The sequence below is a fragment of the Tubulanus polymorphus genome, chromosome 3 (assembly GCF_964204645.1).
Source record: "Tubulanus polymorphus chromosome 3, tnTubPoly1.2, whole genome shotgun sequence".
NCBI classification, from domain to species: domain Eukaryota; kingdom Metazoa; phylum Nemertea; class Palaeonemertea; order Tubulaniformes; family Tubulanidae; genus Tubulanus; species Tubulanus polymorphus.
In genome coordinates, this window is record NC_134027.1 from 21,401,061 (window position 1) to 21,420,990 (window position 19,930).

The window sequence follows — 19,930 nt, forward strand, 5'->3', positions numbered from 1 at the left end:
GATATCATCATCATCAATATCACGGACTTATGGAGGCCCGTTGAGGCCTATTGGTGTCCGGCTCGTTTGGTAATTTACATAAATTTAGGTGATATTTAAAATATTTCTCAATGCTCATAGTTTGATCTGCACCTAGCCCATCTTAAAGATGGGTGTTAAATATTCTTTAGATCAGTTAGAATGGTTGCCAAGTATTGTAACATTACATGACTAGTTAGAAATATTGATATCAATAATCTATCAGTATCATTTCGAGTTTAGATTTTAAAGAATAATAAAGTTATCTATTTATAGTTAATAAGTTTTAATAGTTTTTTAGAGAAAGACTTTTGAGATTAGTTATCAATACTCAAGTTATCTAAATAAGTTTTTCTCAGTTATTTCCACATTGATAAAAAATGTGATATCAATATTTAGATATAGTATGAATATTATAAATTAAGTGTCGTTTTTGATATATTGTTCTGTTCTGGTACACATCCATGCTGTAGTTGGGTTCCACTCTTCTTCTTGACATGCTGTTGTTGCTCCTTTTTTGTTCTGTAATAGCTAACTGGATCCCATTGAGTGTTGCAGGTTCGGTCCTTTTCAATTTTATGTAATTCTCTACGCATTGAACCCGATCATTTACATTGGTAAATATCACTCTTATGGGACGTGGTCTCGTTTGATTTTTATTGCCAATTCTTCTGATGTCTCTTAAGTTGGCTGCACCAAGTTTAATGATACCATTTAGAAATCTTTCAACCCGAGAAGTGTCGTCACAAATAATCTTATCTGATTCAGGTATGTTATATATGATAATGTGTGACCGTCTCTCATCATTGGAAGAGCTATTTGAACCACTGATTTCCTCAGTCGATGTTTTTGTTGAAGTGTTAAATCCAGCTTCCATTTTATGGGTAGATTTCTTGAAGACCATATTTTCACTCTCAATCTGCTTAATTTGATTTGAAAGAATATCGAGATTTTTTGAGTTCGTATCCAATAGTCTGCTATGAGTCTCGATTTTTTCTCTGATGTCAGCTATGCATTTACTTGTTTTATAGCTTTCTTTTGCAGAAACTTCTTGATGTATTTTGGTAATCCGGGATTCTAAAATTTCTATAGCGTTAAAGAATATTTCTCTCATGTTCTTTATCTCCAATTTAATGGTCTCCATCTCTTGAAATTTCTGCTCAGTTTGAAAATCAGTCAAACATCGACTACACAGATATTTAACCGGCAGATTCTCTGCATTTTCAGCTGCATTGGAGCAGTTATTACAAATTGACTGACCGCACTTGGAACACTGGACGATCTCGTTTTCAAAATTAAACAGACGGTTACATTTAGAGCACGGTACATAGTTTCCCCATTCATCATCTTCTTCTAGTGTTGAATCACAATCACTGTCTAGTTCTGCTAGACTCTCAGCAAACTTCAGAGCTTCTTCATGTATTTGCCCTTTTTTGTCACAGCCCTTAACCTTAGTTGCCATGGTTTCCCTTGTCTGAAATGGTTGCTGACTGGTGGTTGCTAAGTTGCTTGGTTGATTTCCCACAGATGAAAGATTTCACTTTTTAAACACTCACAGATTTTCTTAGGGAAGATCGTAGTTGTTGAAGCAATATTCAGAAGAATCCCTGTGTATTATGTAACATTGTCCTGCTAAGTTAGATGGCAGGAAGATTTTGTTTCTGTTAAATATGTAGAAGTTACATGGAGCGTAGATGTTCATTCTTCCTTCCAGCCCCATGGTCACTAGGCAACCTAGGATATGTACGTTATCATTCCTGGAGATGACTCTGAGGTTTGGTCGAAACGTTGGATGAATAAATTAATAGCTGTAAGGCAGTTTTTCGAACTAAATCTTCCGTTATATTAGTGCATAATTTTCTACATACCACAAAACCTATCTATATTCTGAGAATATATGTCTATACGTGGAATAGGGTTACCAGTATAGACGGGATTGAACTCATAAGTTTGTTTAAACAAATGGCCCGCTATGTACGGTTCTCGAACGCTTTGTAAATATAAGCGATTCTAAATTGAAATACTCCAGAATGAAAAAATTTGTTGTTTTAGCTGGAACTCTATGTAATTGGCAAAACATCGATTCGATTTTGTCTGGATTTTTGTTAACGTTTCCCCTATAGGCTTCACTCAACCAGCGGGACGCGGGCCATGCTACTGAACAGAAGATCAAACGAATTCAATATACGGTTTTGTGAGACTACCCTTCCCAAAAATATTATACAAGATCTGCAATTCGGTCCACTCGTAGGTTTCATTTGAATATATATGAAGTCCACTGTAGTGTGGATTTGATTTGATTCCAGATTCCACAGTTGTAGATTAACAAACTTGAATATGTATAAGTTCCACATTTGCTTCAGTTTCATGTTGACTGTGGATACAGTTCTAACGTTGTGTGGTTTCAATTTGACGGTGAATACAGTTTCAAAATTGCACATGTTTAATTTGATTATTTAGATCCACGGTGACTGTTATTCTCTCGAAAAAGGTTGAATTCATATGATATAATTCCAGTCGAATTTTCTAATTTCACAGATCCAGTAATATTATCCTATTCGATCGAAAGAATTTTTGTCACGTAATTTGAACATATCATACTATGAATATTTATTCTAGCGAATTTAATTTGCTTACTGGAAATTGAATTCAAACACTCGTATATGATGATATAAGCAGCCAGGTTTGCCACGTTTTTCGTCAGTCGACTCGGACGCGGGGACAGAATTTCATCATGTATTTCGCTGTATTGGTTTGTGTGTTATTTGCTGGTATTTCGGAGGCAGACATCAGCGTGGAAATCGGTAAGACATTAATCTATACTAGTTTCAGCTTCGCAGACTTAGCTTTTCGTCAAGAAATAAATCAGCCGGCTCCGGGTAGGGTTATAAAGGTCGTTAGTATTATCTTCAAATCTAGAGCTGAAGCAAACCTTTGTACGGAACGATATTAGAATAATATTGTATAAGCCTCTATCCTCATTCACCATGAGTGCGTCATTCTGGGACTCGAAATCCTCCTTTCAATTTCTGCTGATTCACTCGATGGAATAAGAATTAATGCTCGAAATCGGTATTTTTCGTTGAATATATTGGTATCATATGCATTATATGTTTTGAGATGTCTATCTACTTTCTCATGTCTTAATCAAATCATGTTTTCAAATCAATATTCAATCTTCATTTTACATTTCCCCAACTCATTTTTCTATTCAAAATCGAAAATTTCATTTAATAAATTTTTTGGGTTATATATGTTCGATTCGAATATTTTAGTTTTTTAACACATGGTTGCTTTAAAACGAACTCGGATTTACGCTCAAATGATTTATTTTCAAAATTAGCGCCCTGGGGCTTGCTATTTTCACTGATATACTATGTATGTTTCGGCAGCTATCGATTGGGATGCCGAAATTCACGTAATTAGCTCCTGATTAAAAACAAGGTCATTTCAATTTCAGGGGGTTGTACTGTCAAGAGGTTTCCCGAATCAAGTTTCAACAAAGGTAACAATCGTTACGAAAAGGAAGGACATTGTGAAATGTGTTACTGTGTAAACCGTACCGCAAACGTGTTCTGCAAAACGTAAGTTTTTTGTAGCTTGGAAATAAATTGAAGGCACATCCTCGACGTGATAATTCATATAATCAAGCTATTCCGCCAGAAGGCGTGTATAATAGTCGGCCTGTTCTTGTGGTTTATTCGGTTCCTATATCTTGCTTTACGTCGTTCGGATCTTGGTTTCCCATGACTAAACTATTAGATTGTGGCCAACCTCGTGTGAAGTCTGCCCGCACGCTGTCAGCAGCCAGCAGGAATCGCTTGTCACTCAGCAATGATAGCGAATGTAACCGCGTAAAACAATCCGCCAGATTTGTACTAGGTGTTTCGTAAATTAATTGATCTACTGAAAAGTTTGGGATTCGATTTAAATATACGTAATACTATAATTATGTATTAGAAATTTAAGCGCATTTAAACGAGTAACTATTTGCGAACCGGCATAGTTCTAAAGTATCTAGATTTTCCATCAGACTCGGGTTAACTTTTGAAAGGCAGGGTATGCTGACGATGAAAGGTCTAATATCTGGTCCTTATAGTTCATTTTCGTAAGGAAATGTATGAGGTGACGCTAAACATATTTTATGTGAAGTAAGGACGATCACTTTTGAAAGTGTGGAAATGTTTAATACGTCGTGTGTTTATTGAAAATATCCCAGGCAAAGTTGCAATGTGTACGTATATGGTTTGCATTATCCGTTTTTGCAGGTGCTCCCCAGTAGGAATTGAAGTATTCCCATGTATGTACGAAATAATGTTGAAAGACAAGTGTTATTTCGGTAGCACAACCGCTCAATGGCCCGGGTGTTGTTCGAAGTCCACAAAAATTTGCAAATCGTCTGGTGACTTCACGTCAGTGTTCAATAGTGATGCGTTCGTCGAATTCAAGAAAACGGCATTTAAAGATCCTGGGTGTAACTCTACCATAGAGGCAATAGTTAGGGCTTCGATAGCCCAACGCCTTTTCTAAACACGTGTATTCAGTAACGATTTCGTCATATTTGAGAAATGATATCTATGACGTTGTCGCAAATAATTCAGCATATGTTTTGACTAATTTCATCTAGCATCTTTCATCAATGATTTATTTGTTGTATACGAAGATGAGGCAAATTGAAATAAATATAAACAGTCATCAAAATATGTTTAGTTTTAATTGCTTTTTAAGTAAAAGAAAATGCACAACATGCGGGTATACGAATGCCATTATCAGTTTCCGGTCAGGAGCCCGTTTCAAGTAACGAATTTCGACATTAAAAAATTGCATATTACTATCACGTTATTGACCAATGAAAGATATGAATATCATCTAGTATAACGCATCGAGTTTTTTCAGGCAATTTTCACCAATGTATATATAATATCATACATAACCTTAAAGCTAACTGACACTATCCTTAGCCTTTACCTAATCACTCGGCAAATATACATGCGACTTGATTTTTGGGCGCCAAATAGGACGTCACCACATACATCATATACATATTAAACGTTATAAAGCCTTGACTGCTGGCAATTTCCAAGTGGTCGATTCCTAAACGTGTAGAGCAAAGAAGAATGAATTGTCATTTCTAACGATCGCAGAATTTTATAACGAACTACTTGGGCGTGTATTGATTGAATTCAGTTCAATATCTATCTCACGGAAAAGCTTGAAATTAGATGAAAGCTAAACAATTCCGAAAATGATATAAAACGAATATACATAATACTAGACTGGTTTCCGGTCTCTATCTTCAATTAGAGACCTGTTGTGCCCATCCTCCATTTTACATTTTCGATGCATGTCAAATAAGGTCAAACATGTAAAGTAGCAAGTTACTTCCTGGTTAAGATGCCGTCTCTTCGAATTTGCTTAGCTTCGAGCGATATCAAAATTGTCCATTACAATGGACGGAAAGACATTAATTGCTGTAAGTACCAGATAAATCCACTGATAATTAACCTGGTCCTCGGAACACAAACTAACAAGGATCGAAATCTAATGCGAGGTGAGCTCTGCCGCAACTGTCACTGTATACAGAACATTCTGAAGGAACAGGGGACATCCTTTCTCTGAGATGTATTTAGTGAATTGATGTTTTAATACAGTTGACTATATTTAGTATCTGAATAAAGTTTACTATATTGTTGAACTCCTTAGCGCATTGTGAGATCAGATATTTGGATCCACCTCAGCCTACTGATTTCCTGATACTACGGACAGCAAGTTGGGACCGTCAAATTAAGAGACTTGGTCAAGACAAGTTACTCAGATCACACTGGAAATTCGCAATATCCTCTCTCCTCATGGACCACACAATGTCAATGTTGACTTCGCTAGAAATCGATTATAAAATTCATCACGACCAATTCTTTTTCACTGAATTCAATATGTATTGTTCACTTCTGGTACAAAATCTTGTTCAGCCCCTGATAAGAGAATAAGCAATTGACAAGAGAATAAGCAATGACATTACGTATTTCATGACATAGAACAGTAGTTTTTTTTCAATGACAAATTGGGACGATCCTGATATCCCTGATTTGAATGATAGTGTCTTTAGAATCATAAAGACCATGTCTAGACCAGACAGATAATCCAATCACAACACGGGATATCGACAAATTCAAGTTCTTAAATTACTCGTTTGATGGCGCTAGTCAGAACCGGAAATTGGAACCTAAATCCGCCATGTTCTAGTTCATTTGCAATAAAAATCTCTCGCTTCAAGTTTTAAGTTAGCGATATTTTACTTACTATACATAGGCACGCATAATCCTTTAAATATGATATCCTGAAAATGTGTAGAATTCGATAAAACCCCACTTCGAACGCTAAAGATCACTAGAAATGTAAAAAAAAACTACCAAAAATAACAAATTTAGCGATGACGCTCGAACCAGCTAACGGAAGTAATGACTGGTGCCGGGTGTCATCACTTTGTTGGTGAGTTCAAGACTCTTAAGGTAAATTAATTGCAGGCTACATTGATAAATGTAAAATAATATTATGAAATAAAATTGATTTTAGAAAGAATAAACTCGTAGATTCATAATAGAAATATGAAAAGTACCAGCAATCAAAATTGGGTCGTCAAGTGCTGCCACCATGTGACACCTGACAACCAGTCTTTGCATCGTCAACAGTTGCAAAATGTTTTTTGATAATTTTAGGACATTTATAGTGATTTCTAGCCTTTGCAGTGAGGTTTCATCATATCCAACGTAGCGGTAGGATATCATATTTAAAGGATTACGCGTGACAATGTATAGTAAGTAGAATATCGCTCATTGAAAAGTTGAAGCGAGAGATTTTCATCGCAAATGAACTAGAGCATGGTGGATTTAGGTTCCAATTTCCGGTTCTGACTAGCACCATCAAATGAGTAATTCAAGTACTTGAATTTGTCGATATCCCGTATTCAAATTGAAGGCTCGCTAGTGCAGTTATTCACAGAATCCAGCTCTTTAAACCTCATCAGTTTATCAGATCGTGAGCAGTGGAGAAATGAAGTACACAACATCTTGGCGCAGCGGCGCTTGCTGATGTAACTGATGATGACGATGAGTTTATCAGAATCAAGGAGTTTCACCGCCTGTTATTTGATATCTCATTTCATGACAGCTAGTGCTGAATCTTTATTCTCTTTGATTACTGCATGATGTTATCATTCTGAAATTAAAATACATATCACACTTATTATTAAAACTGGATTGACTTTACAATGAATGGTTCAGAATCCATTTTTCAAACTTACCTTGATGCATTGCAATCTATTCTTTTCATGTTGAGCTAATTTGATATGCATTACTTCAATTTCTTAAAACATCCTACGAGTTGTGACTCACAAAATCATCACTAAAACGCTCACAATAATCTACAATAGATAATCAATATAGTGTTTGTGAAATAGAATATTCAATGTTCATATTTTTACGAAATAGGTGAAGTTACCTTGTTGATGTTATTATTTTCACTGGACGTATCGGCCTCACTCCGCGCGGTGGCGCCACCCCGCGGGATTTACGCGAAGCAGCAGAACACAAACAAGGCCACTCTCTCAATTTGCAATGATAGAAATCGTGTGTGCATTTCAATTATTTCGGCTGTTAGGGTTTTAAGGCACAATATAAGTTGATGGTGTGATATGGCGATGTTAATTAATGATAATTCCGCAGTGAAGCTAGTCACGAACGGTGCCGATTGAGTGTACAGCTGCCAAAAACACTGAAATGTGCGTAGTTGCGTAACTATTTGCAGTGAATTGCAGACGAAACATGAAGCCTTAACGGCCGTTTAAAAAAAAATTATACCAATCGCAATTGTAAAATAAAAATGAGATAGAACGTAAGTTAAAATTCTCGCCATTTCTAAAATGTTATTAATTATTATTACTAATTTTTAGTCAGTGCGGAACGTTTAGTTTTCCAACAATAATGAGGGGTGGTAGGTAGTCATGCAATTCAAGTCATCATTTATTACACGTTACTTCCGTGTTGTTGAAAATCTCGCGAGTCCTGGACTAAACCCCAATGAACAATGTGATCTGTGTGCTGGCCACAAATGCACACAGATCACACTACGCTACCCATTACACACTCCAGTACCCACAGCTTTCATATATCCATCCAAATATTTAGTGGCTTTCTTCCTGGATCAACTGCTGAAGTCCAATGTCACATTAAGAACAATCAATCAATCGCCTCGAGTGAACAAACAAGTAGCCTCTGCTGCAAGGTTCAGTATGTCAGTAGTGGTATAGTAGTATTGTATGTATTGTTGTTTCCATCCACCAGTCAAAATTGCTGATTGACGACCGGTAGGTTTCGACGGCGCTTTCACGCAGCCATCCTGAATTGAATACCGATATTTTCGGTACCACACGCTAAACAAGTGCCTGCAGAAGCGTTACCTGGCAGTTTTAACGGAATTTCTTTCTTCATTGGTATAAAAAATGACTTCAAAGAGGTCCATGGAACGTAAATCGAGACACAGTGTAGGCGGCCATGTTACATTGTTCACGTGATGAAATACTGAAAGCTGATTGGATCCGTAAAATCCGCGGAAGATGGCGGACGGGCAAAACCTGTCCCATATTGACTGGGACAGGCAGCAGTAAACGACTAATAGACTGGTCGCCGACAACAGGTTGAATTGATTAGAAATGTTGAACGCTATAAACAATTAACAAATGTGACAGTTATAAGCAACAAATCGGTGACCGTTGAAATGAAAGGCTTGACTAACATTAGTTTCAGGACGCCAACGGTCTTCGTCGGTAACTGTGTGTAGATAGTGTTGTGGGGTTGCGAAATACCATCCAGCAAATTTAGCAAACTATGGGATTTACGTAGTGCATATTTATATCTACGTAGATACAATAACCCAGCACACAAGCAACTTAAAAACGCTGAGTATCATTCTACAAAAGCAATCAAAACATGCAGAAATACATATCATATTATTTACAATTACTATAAGCCGCAATCGTAGTCCGTTGAACGTCTCCAAGGTCGATTTCCCGTAGCAGATCTATGAACTGTCCGATGATGAAATGCGTTTGTATAATGCCTCTAATACCCCACTGTATTTCATTTATCGCGTTACGATCGCAGAATCGCTTCGTTTCCGAACGCCATTATGTCCGTTCATTCACACGAATCTAAATTCGGAGTAGTGAAACCAATTTGCTGCCATGTAAAACGTAGTGTCCAAAACACGATCTTACGAAAACGCCACACCAAATCGGATAATTCAATTAATGTAAATATGGAAAGAAACAACTACTTTCCGCACTGGAAGCTCTATAATTCATTTCAACTGAATCTGACGATATGAAGATTACATATTTCTCGAATAAGACAAACAAACAGCTATTAAATCCAGACGGGAATGATTTTTATACACAGATCGAGTTATCCGCAATATTTCAACTTGACCCGCGGTAGCGGCCCGTATTTCATGTAATTATAACGGTTACGGAATGTAACATTCATCTTACACTTTTACTTCACCCCTGTTCACTCACCAAATATACACGATCGCTTGGCAGCGAGAGGTGCAGGATACACCACTGTTCTCCACCAATGTTGTGGGGTTGCTTTCGGTTCTCCACCAATGTTGTGGGGTTGCTTTCGGTTCTCCAACAATGTTGTGGGGTTGAGTTTCTCAACCAATTGATGTGGGGGCCACGTTGCGTTCTCTCCTCGTGTTGTCGTTGTTGGTTCCGATTAATCCGATAAGTGATATCCCTCTGACTCCGGAATAATAACAACTCTTCTCGTCGGTCTACGTTTTTTTCTTTATTTTCCCGCACAATTCTTATTCCTTCCTACAGCTCGTATTTTTAGGCTTCTCCGCCACTCTAGCATCTCTCTCCCCCTTACTGTGCTGACCCTCCCTTTTTATCTTATTTCATGTTACTCGTGACGTATACTTCTACATATGTTATACGTCACGAGTTTATTACTTGTTTACTTCCTAGCCATACCAGAGCTCAAGGCTGCCGCTATAACCAGCTATAGCAACTTGTTGTTTTGTTTAGAAATGTATTTGTTAGTCGTGTTTGTAAAGTAATTAGTCATATGTTCTTTCTGTCTTTGTTTATGGCATGTTGTTGCTCAAATTGTCTACTCACTGTCTGTCACCTTTATTTTTCATACCTAAGTTTTTGTTACTATGCAGGAATATATAGATATAAGAGTCAGTTGAAACAGAATGAGGGACACAACACACACTTTTAGTTGGCAGTTTGTACTGAGCAGTTGTTGCGGTCGGTCGGAAGCCGACCAAGCATTTGAATAAAAGATATTTTATCAAGATGGAATTGATGACTTTGGATTTATTTTGACGAGCTAGTTCCCGAGTGCACTGAAAATTCTAGTTGTTACAGTTGGTGGAGGACCCGGGCAAGATCTGACAGGCACTGCAGGTTAACAATCTTGTGCCTAGTTTTGGATAAGTAATGGCTGTACTTTGCAAGAATTGTGGACTCAACTGTTGGAGCCGGACATGTTGTCACGCACAGGTCGCATGCTGCAACCGTTGTTATATCATCGGACAATTTGCCCGATTTTGTTAGAATCCTGAGAAGCGAACCCGTCAAAAGTCCGTGAAGAAAATTCGAGATCTGCAGAGGCTTATGATGTTCAATCAGCGTAAACAAATTGAAAACCTCCGAATTATCAGAGAAGGTATATGCATGAATCTGGGCGAGAATCAGTGCCCAATGATAGTTAGTTCACCAATCGACGTTGGCATCTTAGACTGGGATGATGAGCATTTGTCTGTGGATATTTTACACCCGGAGCGACTAGACACATCAAAGCTACTTGAATTCGTGAGTTACCCAGTTTTTAGCGCGATTGAGCTGGATCTCAATTTCGAAAAAATCCCTAATCATGTCACTGATCAGTGCGTCTTAGTAGATAACGTGTATTCTGCTGAGGAAATCGCAGCCGATATTTCTATTCTCGATGCGAAAATCCAAAATTTGTGTTCCATTTGCGATCGATTAAAAAGACATAACTTTTCGGAATAAAAGGAATAGTGTCGTGATTAATTTGATGCTTATTAAACTTTTGTATACGCTCGCGACCATCTCTAAAGTGATATTGAGATGGCAAATGTGCCAGCAGATTAGTCAATATTTCAATGTCAAATGCCTTGTTTCACATGTATTGTGAAATACCACGTACCCCTCCGTCTGTTTTTTTTTTCATATTATATATATCTTAGATCTCTTAAACAATTTGAGCACTTATGTCTAGTATTGTGGTTTTTGTTGATTTTGTAATTGTTTTTTATGTTCATTGTGTAATTTGTCATATATTATGTATCATCATCTATGGAATTCTATTCCAAAAACTGCCAAGCAAAGCCCATCTTTTGATGCCTCTAAGCGTAATCTCAAAACTTAAAATTAGCCAGAAAAGGATATATCAAAGAAACTCGATAGAATGGAAAGTATCATTCAGTCAGATGGAAATCCAGATCATCACAAAAATAGGACGTGCTGTGAATTACAAATCCAAAAAGTAAATGAAAATGTATTCTCCAGATGGTACTTTGATAATCTTTTAGAAGATGATATTTTTATGCACTTACAAAAATGGAGTAACCCGCTGTGGACGTGGTAGACGCGGATTAACGACCTTGAAGAATGGCTAGTAGTCAACCGCCGAAACACGAAGATTTACAATATTGTTTTTCCTCAATTATGAGTATGAGGCTTTGTTTATTCAATTTCAGTAGTACAATTTCAACAATAGTGTAACGCTTAATTTCATTTTGAGTTGATATTTATTTTGCTTTTATACACTTGAAAGTGAGTTTTGGTTTATTATTTCACCACGTCCCGTCGTGGTGCTGTTTTACTGGGAGAACAATTTAGTATAGTATAGTAGCATTTATTTGATTGTTTACGATTATAACGTTATTGATATTACACAATATACAGTGAAAAAATGTAACAAGAAAATTTGATGATATTTGAATTGGAGAACCTACATTCAATGAAAGTGACGCTATTTCACTACGTATCATCGTCCATATCGCTACCACTTAATTCACGTGACATGAGTCTATAATCAATTTGAAATTTTTATCTAAATAGAACAATTTCGACACTCGGCCCGCTGGGCCATTAAGCCACCAAAAAGGTTACGGTTGACTGCCTTCTACAATATAGAAAGAAGTATGTTAGAATTCATATTTATGTAACGGTTTTTATCGAATTTACTTTACACATAGAATCTATTTCCGTTTTTCAAAAATTTGATGTATATAATTTTCATATTGCCGAGTATTTTTTGACATCATCACGGATAATTTTTCAATTTTTGGGGTTACTTTTTAAAGGTAGGGTTAGTGATTTCTAACATAATAAATAGAGAATCCCTGTATGTTATGTAAGCGGGACATTGAAAGTCATCATTCCCTCGAGTGACAAACTTCACAAATGCACCGCACTTCTTTTAGATTGATAAATCTACCGGTTTCCAGTTTAAGTGGAAGTAAACTTAAGCATATTTGATCCAAATTTGAGCGTTCAACTTCGTTTATTTCATAGAAAAGAACGTACAATATAATAATATTTACAATTAGAATTTAGAAAAGTGTTGTTTTTTTATAAAATGTATGATTATGATGCTAGAAAAAAAAATGATGTTACGTATATAATTTTCTAAGGGCCAAGCAAAGCCTAAAGGCGGGTTTTTTGGCGTGGCCTTATAGAGTACCTTAGAATATGATATGTGAATGAATTCAAAAAGTGTATATGGCTTTTTATGTAGCCACTTTCTTAGTATGCAATGTATTCTATTCTATACACGATAGAACGAACACTACGTAATATGACGTGTAGATCAGTACAGCATTGGTCAGAGAGAAACTTTTCAATATACCTAATTTGCACAATAGTTGCATATATCCAAAGCTCACTCCTTGATTTGGTTTTCTTTGTAGCCCATAGGTCAGATCGAGATGGGTTCGGAAACTGAGAGAAAAATAACCAAACTAACGTGATATGTACGTTATCATTCCTGAAGATGACTCTAAGGTTTGGTCGAAACGTTGGATGAATAAATTAATAGCTGTAAGGTAGTTTTTCGAACTAAATCTTCCGTTATATTAGTGCATAATTTTCTACATACCACAAAACCTATCTATGTTCTGAGAATATAGGTGTATACGTGGAGTAGGGTTACCAGCATAGACGGGATTAAACTCATAAGTCTGTTTAAACATATGACACGCTACGTGTGGTTCTCGAACGCTTTGTAAATATAAGCGATTCTAAATTGAAATACTCCAGAATGAAATATGTGTTGTTTTAGCTGGAACATTATGTAATTGGCAAAACATCGATTCGATTGTGTCTGGATTTTTGTTAACGGTTCCCCTATAGGCTTCACTCAACAGCGGAACGCTTGCCGTTATACTGAACAGAAGATCAAACGAATTCAATATACGGTTTTGTGAGACTACTCTTCCCAAAAATATCATACAAGATCTGCATGTCGGTCCACTCGTGGGTTTCATTTGAACAGGGGCGGATCTAGAGCCCAATTTCTGGGGGGCACCTAATAAATGTTGCTATGATGATATTGACACCCAGCGGCGTAGGCGCGAGACGTTGCGGGGGGGTTTGGGGGTCCTCCCCCAGAAAATTTTTGAGATTTAACTCGGTTTTGGGGCGATTTGCTGCATTCTGAGGCAAGAATTCATGACAAATACTTTCCCTTTTCTGCTGCTGATAAACTAAAACAAAGGGATTAATTTTCATTTAAAGATCAAAATTATTTCTATTTATTGCCAAAATGCTCTATCACTATTAACATAAAATCTAAACAGGGTAATTGAGAACTGACTTGTCAATTATCCTGAACTGATACGTAAGAAGCAATTCATACCACAATCGGATGTTCCGGTGCGTGTGAACTCGACTGCCATGGCACAGCGCGGCGTTAATATTAAGCGAGTGGCGGGAGGTCGGTCGAAAAAAAACGATCTTCACTTAAAGGAGGGAGGGCCGGCCCGGGCCCCCGGGGCCACCTCCCTAGATCCGCGCCTGATTGAATATATATGAAGTTCCACTGTAGTGTGGATTTGATTTGATTCCAGATTCCACAGTTGTAAATTAACAAACTTGAATATGCATAAGTTCCACATTTGCTTCAGTTTCATGTTGACTGTGGATACAGTTCTAACGTTGTGTGGTTTCAATTTGACGGTGAGTGCAGTTTCAAAGTTGCACATGTTTAATTTAATTATTTAGATCCACGGTAACTGTTATTCTCTCGAAAAAGGTTTAATTCATATGATATAATTCCAGTAGAATTTTCTAATTTCACAGATCCAGTAATATTATCCTATTCGATCGACAGAATTTTTGTCACGTAATTTGAACATATCATACTATGAATATTTATTCTTGACTAGCGAATGTAATTTGCTTACTGGAAATTGAATTCAAACACTTCAAAACTCGTATATGATGATATAAGCAGCCGGGTTTGCCACGTTTTTCGTCAGTCGACTCGGACGCGTGGACAGAATTTCATCATGTATTTCGCTGTATTGGTTTGTGTGTTATTTGCTGGTATTTCGGAGGCAGGCATCGGCGTGGAAATCGGTAAGACATTATAGCAGTTTCAGCTTCGCAGACTTCTAGCTTTTCGTCAAGAAATAAATCAGCCGGCTCCTGGTAGGGTTATAAAGGTGGTTAGTATTATCTACAAATCTAGAGCTGAAGCAAACCTTTGTACGGAACGATATTAGAATAATATTGTATAAGCCTCTACCCTCATTCACCATGAGTGCGTCATTCTGGGACTCGAAATCCTCCTTTTAATTTCTGCTGATTCACTCGATGGAATAAGAATTAATGCTCGAAATCGGTATTTTTCGTTGAATATATTGGTATCATATGTTTTGAGATGTCTGCTTTCTCATGTCTTAATCAAATCATGTTTTCAAATCAATATTCAATCTTCATTTTACATTTCGCCAACTCATTTTTCTATTCAAAATTGAAAATTTCAGTTAATACATTTTTTAGTTTTTTTATCACATGGTTGCTTTAAAACGAACTCGGATTTACGCTCGAGATTTATTTTCAAAATTAGCGCCCTGGGCCTTGCTATTTTCACTGATATACTATGTTTCGGCAGCTATTGATTGGGATGCCGAAATTCACGTAATTAGCTCCTGATTAAAACATGGTCATTTTGATTTCAGGGGGTTGTACTGTCGAGAGGTTTCCCGAATCAAGTTTCAACAAAGCTAACAATCGTTACGAAAAGGAAGGAGATTGTGAAATGTGTTACTGTGCAAACCGTGCCGCAAACGTAACCTGCAAAACGTAAGTTTTTTTGTAGCTTGGAAATAAACATTGGGCACATCCTCGACGCGATAATTCAGTTACTCAAACTATTCCGCCAGAAGGCGTGTATGATAGTCGGCCTCGTCTTGTGGTTTATTCGGTTCCTATATCTTGCTTTACGTCGTTCGGGTCTTGGTTTCCCAAGCCTAAACTATTAGATTGTGGCCAACCTCAGGATGGGGCGTGTGAAGTGTGCCCGCACGCTGTCAGCAATGATAGCGAATGTAACCGCGTAAAACAATCCCCCAGATTTGTACTAGGTATTTCGTAAATTAATTGATTTACTGAAAAGTTTGATTCGATTTAAATACGTAATACTATAATTATGTATAAGAAATTTAAGCGCATTTGAGCGAGTAACTATTTACGAACCGGCATACTTCTAAAGTATCTAGATTTTCCATCAGGCTCGGGTTAACTTTTGAAAGGCAAGGGTATGCTGACGATGAAATGTCTAATCCTTATAGTTCATTTTCGTAAGGAAATGTGTGAGGTGAAGCTAAACATATTTTATGTGAAGTAAGGACGATCACTTTTGAAAGTGTGGAAATGTTTGATACGTCGGGTGTTAATTGAAAATATCCCAGGCAAAGTTGCAATGTGTACGTAAATGGTTTGCATTATCCGTTTTTGCAGGTGCCACCCAATAGTAATTCAAGAATACCCATGTATGTACGAAATAATGCTGAAAGACAAGTGTTATTTCGGTAGCACAACCGCTCAGTGGCCCGAGTGTTGTTCGAAGTCCACAACAATCTGCAAATCGTCTGGTAACTACACGTCTCTGTTCAAAAGTGATGCGTTCGTCGAATTCAAGAAAACGGCATATATAAATCCTGTGTGTAACTCTACCATAGTGGCATTAGTTAGGGCTTCGATGGCCAAAGGCCATGTCTAAACACGTGTATTCAGTAACGATTTCGTTATATTTGAGAAATGATATCTATGACGTTGTCGCAAATAATTCAACGTATGTTTTGACTAATTTCACATAGCATCTTTCATCAATGATGTATTTACTGTATACGAAGATGAGGCAAAATACAATAAATATAAACATTGATCAAAATATGTTTCATTGCTTTTTTAAAGTAAAAGAAAATGCACAACATGCGGGTATTATCAGTTTCCGGTCAGGAGCCCGTTTCAAGTAACGAATTTCGACATTAAAAAATTGCATATTACTATCATGTTATTGACCAATGAAATTTGTACTGTGAAATAGGCGTCAGCTCACCTAGAATAACGCATCGAGTTTTTTCAGGCAATTTTCACCAATGTTTATATAATATCATACATAACCTTAAAGCTAACTGACACTATCCTTAGCCTTTACCTAATCACTCGTCAAATATATATGCGACTTGATTTTTGGGCACCAAATAAGACGTCACCACATCATAAACATACTAAACGTTACAAAGCCTTGACTGCTGGGCGATTTCCAAGTGGTCGATTCCTAAACGTGTAGAGCAAAGAAGAATGAATTGTCATTTCTAACGATCGGAGAATTTTATAACGAACTACGGGCGTGTATTGATTCAATTCAGTTCAATATCTATCTCACGGAAAAGCATAATAATGAAATTAGATGAAAGCTAAACAATTCCAAAAATGATATAAAACGAATATACATAATACTGGATGGCAGCAGTAAACGACTAATAGACTGGTCGCCGGCAACAGCTTGAATTGATTAGAAATGATGAACGCTATAAACAATGAACAAATGTGACAGTTATAAGCAACAAATCGGTGACCGTTGAAATGAGAAGTTTGACTAACATTAGTTTCAGGACGCCAAAGGTCTTCGTCGGTAAGTGTGTGTAGATAGTACGTACCAAGCACAACTCCTATTAAGCCATGTTCGATGTGTTACTTTCTAAAATCCTAAGTGTCCCAGATTATGTTTCGGTCGCATCAATTAAGCCTCCCTACTTTGCTTGCGTAATCATTTTCCAAAAAGGCGCCAGCATTTCTCTAGAGTAATTTTCTTGTTTCATCATCGGGGACCTTAAAATGAGATTCCCGGAAACGCTATTTCATTACAACGCTCACCCTCCTTAATACTGTGATGTTGAACTAGTTTCAATCCCAGGAGGATTTTCTTGGCGAGAGAGAAAAAACATTACCAAAAGACGAGTCAACGAATTTTCGAATCCAGGCACGGAGAACGCTAACTACATTTCCGATGTCAATATGCTTGCGTGTCTGGCGTTTTTTGATGCAACCATTCAGAAAAGTTTCATGCCTAATAATCTGATGACCAAGTAGCCAATGTCCATCCTAAAATAATATCTGTCTCCGTACCAGCTCGTTCTCTACGGTCTTGTCAGGATCCTACGTACTATTTTAGTCCAAACATGTGCCAATACGAAATGGAAGTAGAGCTTTGAAGATCTCAGAACATCATCTATGGAATTCCAAAAACTGCCGAGCAAAGCCCTTCATTGATGCCTCTAAGCGTAATCTTAAAACTTACCTTTTTAGAAGACCATCTTAAGTGTGATTATTTTTGAATTTCTCAATGTCTTATTGTATCTTATGATTCTTATGTTTTTAAACTTTGTAAAGCGCCGTGTAAATTCAATTAGTACGGCGCTTTAAAGAAAATAAACTGTTTTACTGTTATTAAATGCTTATCGGAAAATTGAGTTTGTCTTGTTTTACTTTGACTTCATTACGTCGGGGGCCTTTCCATTCAAATACATGACGCCACTGTGGAAAATGTTTCTCTGAAGTTGTTTTGGACTGGTTTGTACAAATTGTTAGTTGTGATGCTCCTGCTTTTTATCAACTAAGCGTTCTTACCTGAAATATTTTCCGACCTACATTCGATTTCCTAATCGGCCACAGCTCAAAAACCAGACAAGCGTTTCTCCAAAACCTCTCCGGATACATAAATACACGAATAAATTGATCATAGAATTTACGGCATGTAAAAACTGACCCGACTGAAACGGTCGATATTTCCTGCCCTCATTCGCTGGTAAAACCGCGGGTAAAAATGTGTTAAGTACAGCCATCACATATTCAACCATATATACTACATTTAAAGCCAATATCGTAAAAGTAATCTGGCGACCTTGTTTACTATTAGCGGAACTTGCATTTTCGTCGATTTGTTGAAGTTTCTGGCGCAGACGAGCCGCCTCCAGCACTAACATCGACATATGAACGTTACACGCCAAAACAATGAGACCCGGAATAAACCTTACCACAACTTTACCGAAAACAAAATCGTAATACATCGCGTATTGCTTATTGAGAAGCAGTGATTTTTTCCGGCCGATATACGAACACGGTTGATCGGGATTGACTACGTACGCCTCTTTATCCCAAATCGTTGGTATATCAAAAATAAAAGTTGCAACCCAAGTCGCAACAGATATACGAAACGCATTTTGAATCGAACAAATTCGTCTGGCAGACAGCGGGTATCTTATGGCCACATAACGATCAATACTTAACGCGAAAAGCAGCCACGGACTCGTAGTCGTGGTCATCTGGAATATGGCATCTACATAACTATAGATATGGCGGAAGTACTGTTGAACGACGAGATTAAAACGAATAGATTCAAAAGGGTAGCGCTTGGAGACCATGATTAACTCGCGGCCGAACAGCCCGGTTAAACAGTTGACAGTATCGGCTACGGCGAGTGTCTCCAAATATAGAATACTACTTCCTTTATGCTTCATCAAACGAAGAACTATGAATGCGAAGCAGTTTGAGACGACGCCAATGGCGTAAAGTAAGGCACGAGCCAATATCATTATGGTATCGTACGTGAAAGTACCCGAACCATCACAGAAATTACCGCAACAAATATGCGTCTGGTTTGTGTTCGGTGTTGCTGTTGAGCTGTACATCACTTCGAATGACGTTTAACGCAACAAAACCATGAAACACACATGAGAGTGATGCGCAATGATTGCTACTTTGCATTGTATAATCATTTTTCTCCAGAACCGCCCGTATCTATTTTGCCACGAGTTTTTTATTCGCCACAATGGATGCAATTACGCTAAAAGCAGCGCTAAGTTCCAGGTTATAATTCTAGGTATGGAGAAATATTCCGGTGTAGTTTGCCGCACGTTTTCTATTCGCCACAATGGATTCGTAGCTGCAATTACGATAAACACAGTGCAAAGTTCCAGGCAATAATCATTTGTATGCAGAAGTATTCCAGTAGATTATATGCTCGGCTTCCCATCGACAAATTCACTGATATTTTCAGGACTAGTAATGAGAAAAATCCTCATTTCAGCCAAACGTTTGCGTAGTCGGAAAATAGCCCTCATTGAGTAAAATCTGTTTGTCCTTTGAGAAATGAAGATGTATTGTTTGCTTGGGAGAGGCATTTGGCCTACGCTAAACAAAAACTTTTTGCCAACTACATGTTATGCTTGCATATAATGCATTTTAAATGCGGTTTGTAAGTTTATTGTGTAAGTCTTGTAATAATGTATATTATGGAAATAA

General features: G+C 37.4%; 3 protein-coding genes across 3 annotated transcripts; 2 read left to right on the top strand and 1 right to left on the bottom strand.

Moving 5' to 3' along the window:
- The first annotated feature begins 2,404 nt into the window (after positions 1–2,404).
- Positions 2,405–4,679, top strand: LOC141902822 (uncharacterized). Its single transcript, XM_074790719.1, has 4 exons — positions 2,405–2,433; positions 2,638–2,822; positions 3,479–3,602; positions 4,287–4,679. The coding sequence occupies exons 2-4, from the start codon at positions 2,753–2,755 to the stop codon at positions 4,546–4,548; spliced, it is 456 nt and encodes a 151-aa protein (XP_074646820.1). The 5' UTR covers positions 2,405–2,433; positions 2,638–2,752; the 3' UTR covers positions 4,549–4,679.
- Positions 4,680–14,947: 10,268 nt separating this feature from the next.
- LOC141902176 (uncharacterized) lies at positions 14,948–16,343 on the top strand. The gene is made up of 3 exons (XM_074789816.1): positions 14,948–14,960; positions 15,301–15,424; positions 16,082–16,343. Exons 1-3 carry the CDS (start codon positions 14,948–14,950, stop codon positions 16,341–16,343), a joined length of 399 nt encoding a protein of 132 aa, XP_074645917.1.
- An 89-nt stretch (positions 16,344–16,432) lies between these two features.
- Positions 16,433–19,221, bottom strand: LOC141902177 (FMRFamide receptor-like). Its single transcript, XM_074789817.1, has 2 exons — positions 18,396–19,221; positions 16,433–16,464 (listed from the first exon to the last, which is right to left on the bottom strand). Exons 1-2 carry the CDS (start codon positions 19,219–19,221, stop codon positions 16,433–16,435), a joined length of 858 nt encoding a protein of 285 aa, XP_074645918.1.
- Between the last annotated feature and the right edge of the window lie 709 nt (positions 19,222–19,930).

What these genes read in the sequence shown, in the direction of transcription:
- LOC141902822 (XM_074790719.1), top strand. Translation starts at nt 2,753, where the DNA reads ATGTATTTCGCTGTATTGGTTTGTGTGTTATTTGCTGGTATTTCGGAG. An exon ending in AGACATCAGCGTGGAAATCG is followed by an intron (nt 2,823 to 3,478) that starts GTAAGACATTAA and finishes TTTCAATTTCAG; the next exon opens with GGGGTTGTACTGTCAAGAGG. An exon ending in GCAAACGTGTTCTGCAAAAC is followed by an intron (nt 3,603 to 4,286) that starts GTAAGTTTTTTG and finishes CCGTTTTTGCAG; the next exon opens with GTGCTCCCCAGTAGGAATTG.
- LOC141902176 (XM_074789816.1), top strand. An exon ending in GCAAACGTAACCTGCAAAAC is followed by an intron (nt 15,425 to 16,081) that starts GTAAGTTTTTTT and finishes CCGTTTTTGCAG; the next exon opens with GTGCCACCCAATAGTAATTC.
- LOC141902177 (XM_074789817.1), bottom strand. Translation starts at nt 19,221, where the DNA reads ATGATATTGGCTCGTGCCTTACTTTACGCCATTGGCGTCGTCTCAAAC. An exon ending in ATATCGACCGTTTCAGTCGG is followed by an intron (nt 16,465 to 18,395) that starts GTCAGTTTTTAC and finishes CTTCGTATACAG; the next exon opens with TAAATACATCATTGATGAAA.